General features: G+C 52.4%; 1 protein-coding gene across 1 annotated transcript; it reads left to right on the plus strand.

The window, feature by feature from the left end:
* The first annotated feature begins 1,480 nt into the window (after positions 1–1,480).
* WNT10B (Wnt family member 10B) lies at positions 1,481–8,187 on the plus strand. The gene is made up of 6 exons (XM_017894723.1): positions 1,481–1,559; positions 1,837–2,060; positions 2,938–3,051; positions 3,156–3,418; positions 5,196–5,569; positions 6,957–8,187. Exons 3-6 carry the CDS (start codon positions 2,978–2,980, stop codon positions 7,413–7,415), a joined length of 1,170 nt encoding a protein of 389 aa, XP_017750212.1. The 5' UTR covers positions 1,481–1,559; positions 1,837–2,060; positions 2,938–2,977; the 3' UTR covers positions 7,416–8,187.
* Positions 8,188–12,465: the final 4,278 nt, after the last annotated feature.

Genomic DNA, 12,465 nt, shown 5'->3' on the forward strand with positions numbered 1-12,465 from the left:
CTCTGGGTCCATGGATTTGGAACAGTCCTGCTTGGGGAGACCTAGGGTTACCAGGAAGTTGAAACCTATTGTAGTAGTTCTGTCCCTTGCCCCTTCTTGGCACCTGACTGTATGCTGGAGCCTGACAAGGGTAGAATCAGAAGGCAAAAAAATAATCCCAAACCTAAGGGGGACCCAGGAGACACATGGAGAAATACAAATGTCCATGAGGTCTCCATGGAGAAGAAAGGCTTAGGCAACCTCATTCCCCTCTTCCAAGGACCTGGCAGGAATCCCAGGCTGACTGCAAGAAAAAGAATAAGGACACTGGCGGGGATCGCGAATCCAGGTGTAAGGATGAAAACTATGAGATGGGACTTGCAGATTCTGTTGACCTCCAAAACCACACATAGTTTGGCTCTTGTCCTCTAAATGGGAAGGAGGGTCAGGAACTCTAGGGCTCCCTTTTCCCCATCCCAGAGGTAGGGAATCAGAGAAAAGCAGCCTGGTCCAGGCTGTCCAGTGTCAGAGACCATGGCACTTTCACCTCCCCAGACTGCTCACAACCTGGCACATAAAGGTGATCTGTAAATATCGCAACAGATGTAAGTTTGCTTGATCTCCTGTCTCAGACTGCTGTGCCCACTATCCAACAGTGACCCCTGCAGCACGGGCAGGACCTCCAGCAGCACAGACTGGAGGCTGGCTGCCCAGCAGAGCTGCAATGCCACCACCAAGAAAGAGGTGACTGTGGTTGTGGGTATCATCCCTGTGCCTCTGCTTGCTTGGGGGCAGTCTGAGTCAATGTGCCTGGGGCGCGTGGGGCCAGCCGTGCCTTGGGCTGCGGTCTGGCAGGGGCGGGGGGCGGCTGGAAAGCCTGGGGCCCCTCTCTGGCAAAAATAGCCCGCAGTGGTTAGAGCTTCGAGGGTGAGTCAGGCGGGAGCACGGTGGCGCCTAACCCCTTCGCTGCCACTGGATCTTCCTAAGGCGGTTTGCCTTTGCCTATGCACCCCAAGACCAGGCTCTTTCCCGGCTGCCCTTAGGCTTGGCTCAATTTTGGATCCCAAGGCCCTCCTCATCCCACAAGAAGCAAGTCTACAGCTTGGAGCAGGAATCCAGGCCACCCAAAGTGCAGACCGGGGGAATCCCGAGAAGGGTAGAATACCTCTGTTGGCAAGCATCCCTGCCAGGCAAGGAAGCATCGCGGCAGGCTGATGATCTTTGGTGCTACCTGAACCTCTGCTAGGGCCAAACTCTGAGGCCAAAGCTGACCCCTCCAAAGGGGCAGGCGCAGGGCTTGGAGGTGGGTGGGAACCAAGCTGCCCAGACTTGTGCTTCTCCTGCCTGCTCTGAGTACCCCAGGTGCGCTCAGGCTGTGGGTGTGACTGTCCCACACCGAGAAGCCCAAAGACTGTCCGGCTCCATCCTCATATTGTCAAAGGCACTTTCCAGCCACCCTGATCTTGGTGGAGAAACTGACTCAAAGAGAAGTGATGAAAGATGTGGCCACTTTGGTCCCGTTTCTGGCTCCCTAGGAAGGTTACTACACCCTCCCTGCAGCCTTGGTGACCCCAGAGCAGGTGAGAGGAACTCTGGCCACCTCCTTCTTCAGTGGGGCCAAGCCTGAACCCAGGCGTCGGGGGAGAGGGTGTGTGAGTTGTGTGTGTGCGTGTGTGTGCGCGCGCGCGCGTGCGCTGGGAGGAGGGGGAGCGGCTGCATTTGCCTGGTCAAGGCTGGGAGTGGAGAGTAGGGTGGGGAAGCCCCAGGCTCGGGGAGGGGCCGCAGCTCTGTCAGCCCGGCAGAGCCACCGTGAACTCCGCGCCAGCAAAGCCAGAGCCCCCAGTCCTTTGGTCGCAGGCTTGCTAGCTCTCTGGATCACTCCCTCCCTTCCTCCCTCCCTTCCTCCCCGCGGCCGTGGCGGCGCTGGGGAAGCGGTGAAGAGGAGTGGCCCAGCCCTGGAAGAATGCGGCTCTGACAAGGGGACAGAACCCAACGCAGTCTCCCCACGGTTTAAGCAGCACTGGTGAAGCCCAGGCAACTCAACCGTGCCCATCTCGGACCCCGCACCCAAACCACTGGAGGTAATTAGACCTGGGAAGGCAGGGAGGGCAGGGACGTGCACACAGGGAAGAGACAGGCACGTGTGTAGTCAGACAGACAGACTCACATCCACCCACAGAAGCACAGAGACACATAGAGAGCCAGAGATATTGCTAGCAATAAAGACAGAGAGAATAAAGGAGTGCCCCCAGATTTAGAAAGCAATGAATGTGAGAGCCAAGGGGTGAGGACCAGACGGGCGCCTACGGAGGAGGGGAGCTTGTAGTTAGGCAAGGTGGGGGATAGGGAAGAGGACTCAGTCTGCGCCACAGTCCCTTTTAGGAGGGAGCCAGGCTCGCCTCCCCATCTTTCCTGCACGTAGAGCCTCTCCTCTTTCCTTGCTGCTCAGGGAGGAGGCAGTGTGGGTGGGGAACTCATTCTTGGACCTTTCTCATGGAGCCTGCTTGCCCTTGATGACACCTGGAGGTGACACCCCCTTAGGTGGTGGGGAACCTCCTCCCTATCCCTCTCCCTAGCCCTGTGAGGGCGGGGAAGCTAGTCGTGGGGCCCTGGAAAAGGGAGCAGTAGACGAGGTTGTGGAGTAAGTGTTTGTGAGTCTGTGTGTCTGAGTTTGTATGTGAGTGTGTGTCTGTGTGCTGGGCGTTGTGTCTGATTGGGCAGGGTTCCAGGGGTGCTCGCTTGAGTCCTGAGCTGGGACAACGCCTGGACTCTTCTTCTTTAAGACCTCCAAGCCTCAGGGACTCTGGGAATCAAGAGGTGATTCTTCTTGTTTGAGGAGGAATGAGAAGGGTCAGTGGGGTGGCACCGGTGGTTTAGGAGCCCAAAGGAGGGCATCACTTGGTTCCCCAGGCGAGTCGCCCTATTCCTGAACCCGCATCAAGTCTTCCCGTCCCGCAGGTCCTGATCTATCTGCCCACCGGAGCCTCCGGGCTTCGACATGCCGGAGGAGCCCCGGCCGCGGCCTCCGCCCTCGGGCCTCGCGGGTCTCCTGTTCCTGGCGTTGTGCAGTCGGTGAGCAGTTCGCCTTGTCTCCCAGGCCCCAGAAGCACCGACCCTGGGTGGGGAGAGTTGGAGGGGTCTGGACCGCAGACCCCAGACGCCTTCTTGGTTCCCAGGGCTCTAAGCAATGAGATTCTGGGCCTGAAGTTGCCTGGCGAGCCGCCGCTGACGGCCAACACCGTGTGCTTGACGCTGTCCGGCCTGAGCAAGCGGCAGCTAGGCCTGTGCTTGCGCAACCCCGACGTGACGGCGTCGGCGCTTCAGGGTCTGCACATCGCGGTCCACGAGTGTCAGCACCAGCTGCGCGACCAGCGCTGGAACTGCTCAGCGCTCGAGGGCGGTGGCCGCCTGCCGCACCACAGCGCCATCCTCAAGCGCGGTGAGCCTGGCTGGGCCGGTAGGCGCTGCCGCCGAGGCTAGAGGGTGGGGAGCTGACCGAGGCGCGCGGAGGCGGCAAGGCACGGGTTCGCTGCTCCAGGAGGGGCCTCTCCTGGAATTCCCCCCTCCCCCCCTCAGAGCCGCTCTGAGCCAGGTCTGGCCACTCGTCTGGGGCCCTGCGCGCCTAACTTCCACCTGCGTACTGCCAGTGAGGCAGCTGGGTCCCTGCTCTCCTACCCTAGGGCCCCCCTTTCCTGCCTCCGCCCAGCTTAATCTGGGTTGCACCTGTGAGCAAGAGATGCCCCCAGTCCTGGAAGCTTCAAATGGCCCCTATTCCCTCCCCATTTTCTCTCCCCCCATCTTTGCTGGACAAGCCCAGGCTGGTGTCCCCAGTGTCTCAGCGGGGTGGAGTGACGCCCCAACCGTTTAAGGGTTAAATCTGCTCCCCTAATTGCTGGGGTTCCCAGGAGCCAAAGCTGGGAACAAAGACCCTGATGACTTTGAAGCTGGGGAGCCAGTCCCCTCCTCTGTGCTGTGGGGGCTCCAGGTGTTGCTCACCTGAGCAGGTGAAGAACGGCTGGAGAGGCAGAGAACAGGTCACTGCTGGCCTGGTCTGGGAGGCATGGCTGCCTCTCCCCATTCCCTGCTGGAGTTCACTCCCTGAGGTGTAAAGACCCATGGGGGCTCAGCCCAGAGATGGGGGCAGTACTCTGGGGACTATAGGGTTAATAGGCAGCTGCCATCTGCAGGGGAATTCCCAAGACTTGTGCAAACAGCTTCACCCCTGGAGGGTTGGAGTTGGGGGATCAGAAGGCTGGCCCAAGAGCCCTGGATCCTGGGGTAGGAGAGGCCTGGTCTCTAAGGGGGTGCTGTCTCTCATCTTCTCAAGGCTCCGGAGAGCCCCTGCCTAAAATGAAGTGAGGGTCCCCCTCCTTCCCCACAGCGCCTGGTGTAGGGGAAGGCTTGGACACCTAAATGGTGAGCATGTTTATTTAAGTCGGGGAAAGGCTTGGCATCCTGAGCTTCTGTGACCCCCAAAACATAACAAAGAAGCCAACCTTTTAAGAGGGCCTTAGGGAAAATCACTCCCACACCTCTCTCCTCCTCTCGGTGTTTTATAGGGTAATAGCAGGTTAGGATAAACATAAAAAGGGCAGTCTTGAAGGGCAAATATAAAACTACATCCTGGGAAGCGGAAGGGCAGCTCCGCGGTGGCTCATGCCTGTAATCCCAGTGCTTTGGGGGTGCTAGGGTGGTGGAAGGTAGGTTGGTTAAAAGACTGATTAACCCTGAAGTGAAGAAAAAAAAAAAAAAAAAAAAAAAACAGAACCACAAAGGCTCTGCTGCCACCTCACCCAAGCTCCCTGCAGGGTTGGGGGAATTTCTAAGGCTTTCAGATGTAGAACTCGGTTGTACACATCTTCAAAGACCTCAGGGACTCCCTCTTAGTCATCTCCCAACTCCAGGGGTCTCTCCCTCTGGGCTAGCTCTTTCATCTACACCTGAAAATCACAGACTTACAGAATGAGAATGGGCCTCAGAGATCATCTTGACCCATCGTCTCCCACCTCCCTTTAGAAATGAAGCTGAGGCTCTGTGCTTTCTGTACCCTTCCTTGTCCCATGACTTTCTTCCAAATCACTCAGCTGGTAAATGGCAGGGTCAGGATTCAGTTAGGAATTTCTGGAGTTGGAGGGGGGCTGTTTATTTCTTTCTGCCTCCACACTCTCAGCTGCCTGTCAACCTTACCTCCACCATCACAACCTTCTCATCCCCAGGTTTCCGAGAAAGTGCTTTTTCCTTCTCCATGCTGGCTGCTGGGGTCATGCACGCAGTAGCCACTGCCTGCAGCCTGGGCAAGCTGGTGAGCTGTGGCTGTGGCTGGAAGGGCAGTGGTGAGCAGGATCGGCTGAGGGCCAAACTGCTGCAGCTGCAGGCATTGTCCCGAGGCAAGAGTTTCCCCCACTCTCTGCCCAGCCCTGGCCCTGGCTCAGGCTCCAGCCCTGGCCCCCAGGACACATGGGAATGGGGTGGCTGTAACCATGACATGGACTTTGGAGAGAAGTTCTCTCGGGATTTCTTGGATTCCAGGGAAGCTCCCCGGGACATCCAGGCACGAATGCGAATCCACAACAACAGGGTAGGGCGCCAGGTATGTGTGTACATCTTGTCCTGGGTCTCCCCAGCTTTTGAGGCCTGGTTAGAATTTGAGAGGCACAGGGGAATAATAGGATAAAGTGTGATGAGTGACTGACACCATCAGCAAGTCACCCAGCCTCAGTTTTATATCTGTAAAGAACCTAATGATACTTACCTTACAATGTTATTAAGACTGAGTTAGCCGGCCAGTGTGGTGGCTCACGCCTATAATTTCAGCACTTTTGGAGGCTGAGGGGGGAGGATTGCTTGAGGCCAGGAGTTCAAGAACAGCCTGAGCAATGTAGTTAGACCCTATCTCTACATTTTTAAAAATTATATATATAAAAACAGACTGGGCCGGGCGCGGTGGCTCATGCCTGTAATCCCAGCACTTTGGGAGGCTGAGGCGGGCAGATCACCTGAGGTCAAGAGTTCGAGACCACCCTGGCCAAGGTGGAGAAACCCAATCTCTATTAAAAGTACAAAAATTAGGCGGGGTGCGGTGGATCACGCCTGTAATCCCAGCACTTTGGGAGGCTGAGACGGGCGGATCACGAGGTCAGGAGATCGAGACCATCCTGGCTAACACGGGAAACCTCGTCTCTATTAAAAATACAAAAAATTAGCCGGGCATGGTGGCATGTGCCTGTAGTCCCAGCTACTGGGGAGACTGAAGCAGGAGAATCGCTTGAACCCGGGAGGCGGAGGTTGCAGTGAGCCTAGATTGTGCCACTACACTCCAGCCTGGGCGACAGAGCGAGATTCCATCTCAAAAAAAAGAAAAAAAAGGACAAAAATTAGCCAGCCATGGTGGCTGGCACCTGTAATCCCAGCTACTCAGGAGGCTGAGGCAGGAGAATCGCTTGAACCTGGGAAGCGGAGGTTGCCGTGAGCCGAGATGGCTGCACTTCAGCCTGGGCGACAAGAGCAAGGCTCCGTCTCAAAAAACAAAAACAAACAAACAAAAAAACAGACTGATCTAGCAAATGGTATACCTAGCATAGCGCCTCATCCTTGGCTCGCTACATAGTAGCTATTATTACAGCTGCCTTCCCTACAGAATTTAGGCGTGCTGTGGGCCAGACTCCCAATTTTATAAGTGCTTACAACGGAAAGAGCACTGGATTGGGTGTCAGGACAACTAGAGTTGAGTCTTGGCTCTATTACCAGCTGTTGATGGAAGACGGACAAATCACACCGCTCTGGCCTCAATTCTGTCATCATAAAATGAGGAAGTTGGCTATTAGTTAACTGCAATGTCCTTTCTATTCTGATATGCCATATTATTCTTGCCTCCATTTGTCCCTCTCTGTGTTCTCTGTTCCCTTCCCTCTGCTGTGCCTCTGTGTTCTGTCCATTTGCTGCCCTCCGCTTCACCTCTTCTCCCCCTGATGCTCTAGGTGGTAACTGAAAACCTGAAGCGGAAATGCAAGTGTCATGGCACGTCAGGCAGCTGCCAGTTCAAGACATGCTGGAGGGCGGCCCCAGAGTTCCGGGCAGTGGGGGCGGCGTTGAGGGAGCGGCTGGGCCGGGCCATCTTCATCAATACCCACAACCGCAATTCTGGAGCCTTCCAGCCCCGTCTGCGTCCCCGTCGCCTCTCAGGAGAGCTGGTCTACTTTGAGAAGTCTCCTGACTTCTGTGAGCGAGACCCCACTATGGGCTCCCCAGGGACAAGGGGCCGGGCCTGCAACAAGACCAGCCACCTGTTGGATGGCTGTGGCAGCCTGTGCTGTGGCCGTGGGCACAACGTGCTCCGGCAGACACGAGTTGAGCGCTGCCATTGCCGCTTCCACTGGTGCTGCTATGTGCTGTGTGATGAGTGCAAGGTTACAGAGTGGGTGAATGTGTGTAAGTAACAAGTAAGTAAGTGAGGGTCAGCCTCACCTTGGGGCTGGGGAAGAGGACTGTGTGAGAAGGGCACCTTTTCAGCCCTTTGACCTGATTTCCTTCCAAGGTCCCTGGAAACTTCCTTGGTCCCTGGAAACTTAAAGTATCTACCTGGAAACAGCTTTAGGGGTGGTGGGGGTCAGGACTCTGGGATGTGTAGCCTTCTCCCCAAAAATTGGAGGGTCTTGAGGGGAAGCTGCCACCCCTCTTCTGCTCCTTAGACACCTGAATGGTCTAAGATGAAATGCACTGTATTGCTTCTCCCACTTCTCAACTCCAGAGCCCCTTTAACCCTGATTCATACTCCTTTTGGCTGGGGACTCCCTATAGTTTCACCACTCCTCTCCCTTGAGGGATAACCCCAGGCATTGTTTGGAGCCATAAGATCTGTATCTAGAAAGAGATCACCCATTCATGTGTACTATCCCCAAACTCCTCTACTGCAGCCTGGGCTCCCTCTTGTGGGATAATGGGAGACAGTGGTAGAGAGGTTTTTCTTGGGAAGGGGACAGAGTGCTGAGGGGCACTCTCCCCTGAATCCTCAGTTGTCTGTCCAGGCCCTTAGGGAAGTTGTCTCCTTCCATTTAGATGTTAATGGGGACCCTCCAAACGAAGGGGTTTTCCCATGACTCTTGGAGCCTCTTTTTCCTTCTTCAGCAGGAAGGGTGGGAATGGATAATTTATTGTACTGAGACTTGTTCTTGGTTCCTGTTTGAAATGAAAATAAATTAAGTTACTGGACTGGATGCAGATGGTGATGTATGTACCCACACTTGGGATCCCAGTCCATTGCTTCTTTTCTAGGTGAATTCTCCTACCTTCCTACACTCAATGACTTTACGTGTATCCTGCTGAGTTCCACAAAGGATTTGAAATGAATCTCAGTGACTTTGTTGGCAACTTTTCCTTTGTAAAACCAGGAAGGACTCCTAGGTGGGAAGGGCTAGAGTTCCAGATGTAGGCCCTATTGACTCTCTATGTGTCTCAGCTCCAGATTTCACCTTGATCACTCCCATAGAACAAGGGCTGGCAATTTTTTTGTTTTCTTCTGTAAAGGGCTAGATAGTAAATATATTACACTTGTGATCTTTGTCCCAACTATTCAATTCTGCCACAATTACTCAACTCTACTGTTACAGATCAACAGCAGCCATAGGCCACACATAAATGAATGAGCATGACCGTGTCCCAAACCCTTCATTCACAGAAAGGGGCTGCAAGACCAAATTTGGTCCCCTAGCTGCAGTTCATTGACCCTTGTTCTAGACCACGAGGTTGCCTTCGTTCTGGAGTTTTTCTGTCCTAAATGTATCTCGACACTGAACTTTGACCCAAAAGAACAGGTACCTTTTTCCTCTGGTTCCAAAGGAGTGAACTTGGGATATAGATGCAAGACTGACGGGAAACATATAAAACGTTGACTTTGTTCTGGAGTTTTTCAGTCCTAAATGTATCTCAACACTGAACTTGGACCCAAAAGAACAGGTACTTTTTTCTCTGGTTCCAAAGGAGTGAACTTGGGATATAGATGCAAGACTGATGGAAAATGTATAAAAGAGATATATATGCTTGAAATGGGAGTTTTTCCCTCTGGAAACTAGCAAAACCAGCCATGTTCTCTCATGGAATTATTTGCATTTTTTTTTTTTTTTGTCCTTATTTATTTGATTGAGACAGGGTCTCACTTTGTTACCCAGGATGGAGTGCAATGGTGCGATCTTGGCTCACTGCAAGCTCCTCCTCCTGGGTTCAAGCGATCCTTGTGCCTTAGTCTCCCGAGTAGCTGAGATTACAGGTATGCATTACCATACCTGGCTAAGTTTTGTATTTTTAGTAGAGATGGGTTTTCGCCATGTTGGTTGGCCAGGCTGGTCTCGAACTCCTTGCCTCAAGTGATCCACATGCCTTCGCCTCCCAAAGTGCTGGGATTACAGGCATGAACCACTGTGCCCGGCCTATTCATTATTATTTTTTTGAGACAGGATCTTGCTCTGTTGCCTTGGCTGGAGTGCAGTAACGTGATCTTGGCTCACTGCAAACTCCATTTCTTGGGCTCAAGCAATCCTTCCACCTCAGCCTCCTAAGTATCTGGGACTACAGACACACGCCACCACGCCTGGCTAATTTTGTGTGTGTGTGTGTGTATTTTTTTTGTAGAGATAGGGTTTCACCATGTTGCCCAGGCTGGTCTTGAACTCCTGACCTTAAGCGATCTGCCCATCTCAGCTTCCCATGACCTTCCTCATTTAGAGCTCTTTTGTATTTCATCTTAGTAAAATAATTCCTTTATCTTTTAAGAGATAACCTCAACTAAACAGAAAAGGATTTATTTTTATTTATTTATTTATTTATTTATTTATTTATTATTTTTTTTTTTTTGAGACGGAGTCTCGCTCAGTCGCCCAGGCTGGAGTGCGGTGGCATGATCTCGGCTCACTGCAAGCTCCGCCTCCCGGGTTCACGCCATTCTCCTGCCTCAGCCTCCCGAGTAGCTGGGACTACAGGCGCCCGCTGCCACGCCCGGCTGGCTAATTTTTTGCATTTTTAGTAGAGACGGGGTTTCACCGTGTTAGCCAGGATGGTCTCGATCTCCTGACCTCATGATCCACCCGCCTCGGCCTCCCAAAGTGCTAGGATTACAGGCGTGAGACACCGCACCCGGCCTTATTTATTTATTTTTGAGATGGAGTTTCACTCTTGTTGCCCAGGCTGGAGTGCAATGACACGATCTTGGCTCACTGCAATTTCCACCTGTCTGGTTCAAGCAATTCTCCTGCCTCAGCCTCCCAAGTAGCTGGGACTACAGATGCGTGCCACCACACCTGGCTAATTTTTCTATTTTTAGTAGAGATTGTGTTTCACCGTGTTGGCCAGGCTGGTCTCAAACTCCTGACCTCAGGCGATCCACCTGCCTCAGTCTCCCAAAGTTCTAGGATTACAGGCGTGAGCCACTGTGCCTGGCCCTAGCCCAACATCTTTGAAAATAAACTGTTATCGGGCCGGGCACAGTGGCTTACGCCTGTAATCCCAGCACTTTGGGAAGCCAAGGCAGGTGGATCACGAGGTCAGGAGATCAAGACCATCCTGGCTAACACGGTGAAACCCTGTCTCTACTAAAAATACACACACAAAAAAAATTAGCTGGGCGTGGTGGCGGGCACCTGTGGTCTCAGCTACTCGGGAGGCTGAGGCAGGAGAATGGCGTGAACCCAGGAGGCGGAGCTTGCAGTGAGCCAAGGTCGTGCCACTGCACTCTAGCCTGGGTGACAGAGCAAGATTCTGTCTCAAAAAAAAAAATAAATAAATAAACTGTTATCTTTCGTTCTTTCTTTTTTTCAGATGGTGTCTTGCTCTGTCTTCCAGGCTGAGTATAATAGCTCAATCTCGGCTCACTGCAACTTCTGCCTCCCAGGTTCAGGTGATTCTCAGCCTCCTGAGTAGCTGGGATTACAGGTGCCAGCTACCACACCCAGCTAATTTTTGTATTGTTTAGTAGAGACAGGGTTTTGCCATGTTGGCCAGGCTGGTCTCAAACTCCTGACCTCAGGTGATCCATCCGCCTTGGCCTCCTAAAGTGCTGGGATTACAGGCGTCAACCACCAAGCCTGGCCTAAACTGTTATCTTTCTAAGATTCAATGCAGAAAAGGAATATGCATGACACATTTAGAACTTCACAAATGACTGCACACTTTATGCAGCTGCCAGATGCTGACTCTAACAGGTTGTTTCTTTGGCCAGAGAATGTAGAAATAGTTCTCTCCACTTCTCTAGACAACAGACACTTCTGCTATCCAAATTACCCTCAAAATCAGATGAAATGAGAGTAGCACCAAGGTAGCGAGGACATTGAGGAGTATTAGGTTAGGGCAGTACTTTTTTTTTTTTTTTTTTTTTTTTTTTGAGACAGGGTCTTAGGGTCTCTCTCTGTCACCCAGGCTGGAGTGCAGTAGCGTGATCTTGGCTTACTGCAACCTCCACCTCCTGGGCTCAACCGATCCTCTTGCCTCAACCTCTTGAGTAGGTGGGAATACAGGCGTGCACCAGTAGGCCCAGATAATGTTTGTATTTTTAGTAGAGATGGGGTTTTGCTATGTCGTTCAGGCTGGTCTTGAACTCCTGGACTCAAGCTATCAGCCCTCCTCTGCCTCCTAAAGTGCTGGGATTACAGGCGTGAGCCACTGTGCCTGGCCATAGGACAGTTTTGTTTGTTTTTTTGTCTTGTTTTTAAGAGATAAGAGTCTTGCTGTGTTGCCCAGGCTGGTCTCAAGCTCTTGGACCCAAGCAATCCTCTTGCCTTGGTCTCCCAAAGTATTGGGATTACAGGTGTGAGCCAATGTGTTCAGCCAGTACTTCTTTTTAAATTTAGAGTCAGTGTCTTGCTCTGTTACTCAGGCTGGAATGCGGTGGCAAGATCACTGCAGCCCTGAACTCCTTGACTCAAGTGATCTTCCAGCCTCAGCCTCTCAGAGTGTTGGGATTTACAGGCTTCAGTCACCACACTGGGCTCTAGGGCAGAACTTTATGGCCAAATTTTATGTCCTGGATTTCCACTTGAGCATTGAGAATTCTGGGTTTGGAAATTTGATGGAGACAGAAGAAATCCCATCCTTACTTCAGGCACTTACTGAACCTAGTGTGTGTGGAAGGAAGAGGGGATGCACTTAGAATGGGCATAGGATATAAGAGAATAATGATAAAGAATATTTATAATCAGAATTTCTCACACTCAGGACGAGAAAGGAGAATCTCTAACAGAGTCACAGCATGATTATTTCAGCTTTTTCATGTTTCCTTCCTTTGTACGTTGGGTCCTTCTTTCCTTTCTAGCATTCCCTCTTCTTTCATCAGATACACACTGGGGCAGACTTAAGCCCCAAACCACAACCTTGACAAATTCCAAATGGATTTTGTCAGCAAGGCCAACACACCCCTTCGCCACTCCCTAACCCTGCTCCTAGCACATGTGCTGGGCTCAGACCCAGGCCTGGGGTCAGTGACAGGGTTGGAGTATGCAACCC

This window comes from Rhinopithecus bieti, unplaced genomic scaffold, assembly GCF_001698545.2.
Source record: "Rhinopithecus bieti isolate Rb0 unplaced genomic scaffold, ASM169854v2 scaffold_24390, whole genome shotgun sequence".
NCBI classification, from domain to species: domain Eukaryota; kingdom Metazoa; phylum Chordata; class Mammalia; order Primates; family Cercopithecidae; genus Rhinopithecus; species Rhinopithecus bieti.

Bases quoted from the DNA above. Each gene is read 5' to 3' on its own strand.
- WNT10B (XM_017894723.1), top strand. From the start codon at position 2,978: ATGCCGGAGGAGCCCCGGCCGCGGCCTCCGCCCTCGGGCCTCGCGGGT. The intron at 3,052-3,155 runs GTGAGCAGTTCG...CTTGGTTCCCAG, and splicing joins TTCCTGGCGTTGTGCAGTCG to GGCTCTAAGCAATGAGATTC. The intron at 5,570-6,956 runs GTATGTGTGTAC...CTGATGCTCTAG, and splicing joins ACAACAGGGTAGGGCGCCAG to GTGGTAACTGAAAACCTGAA.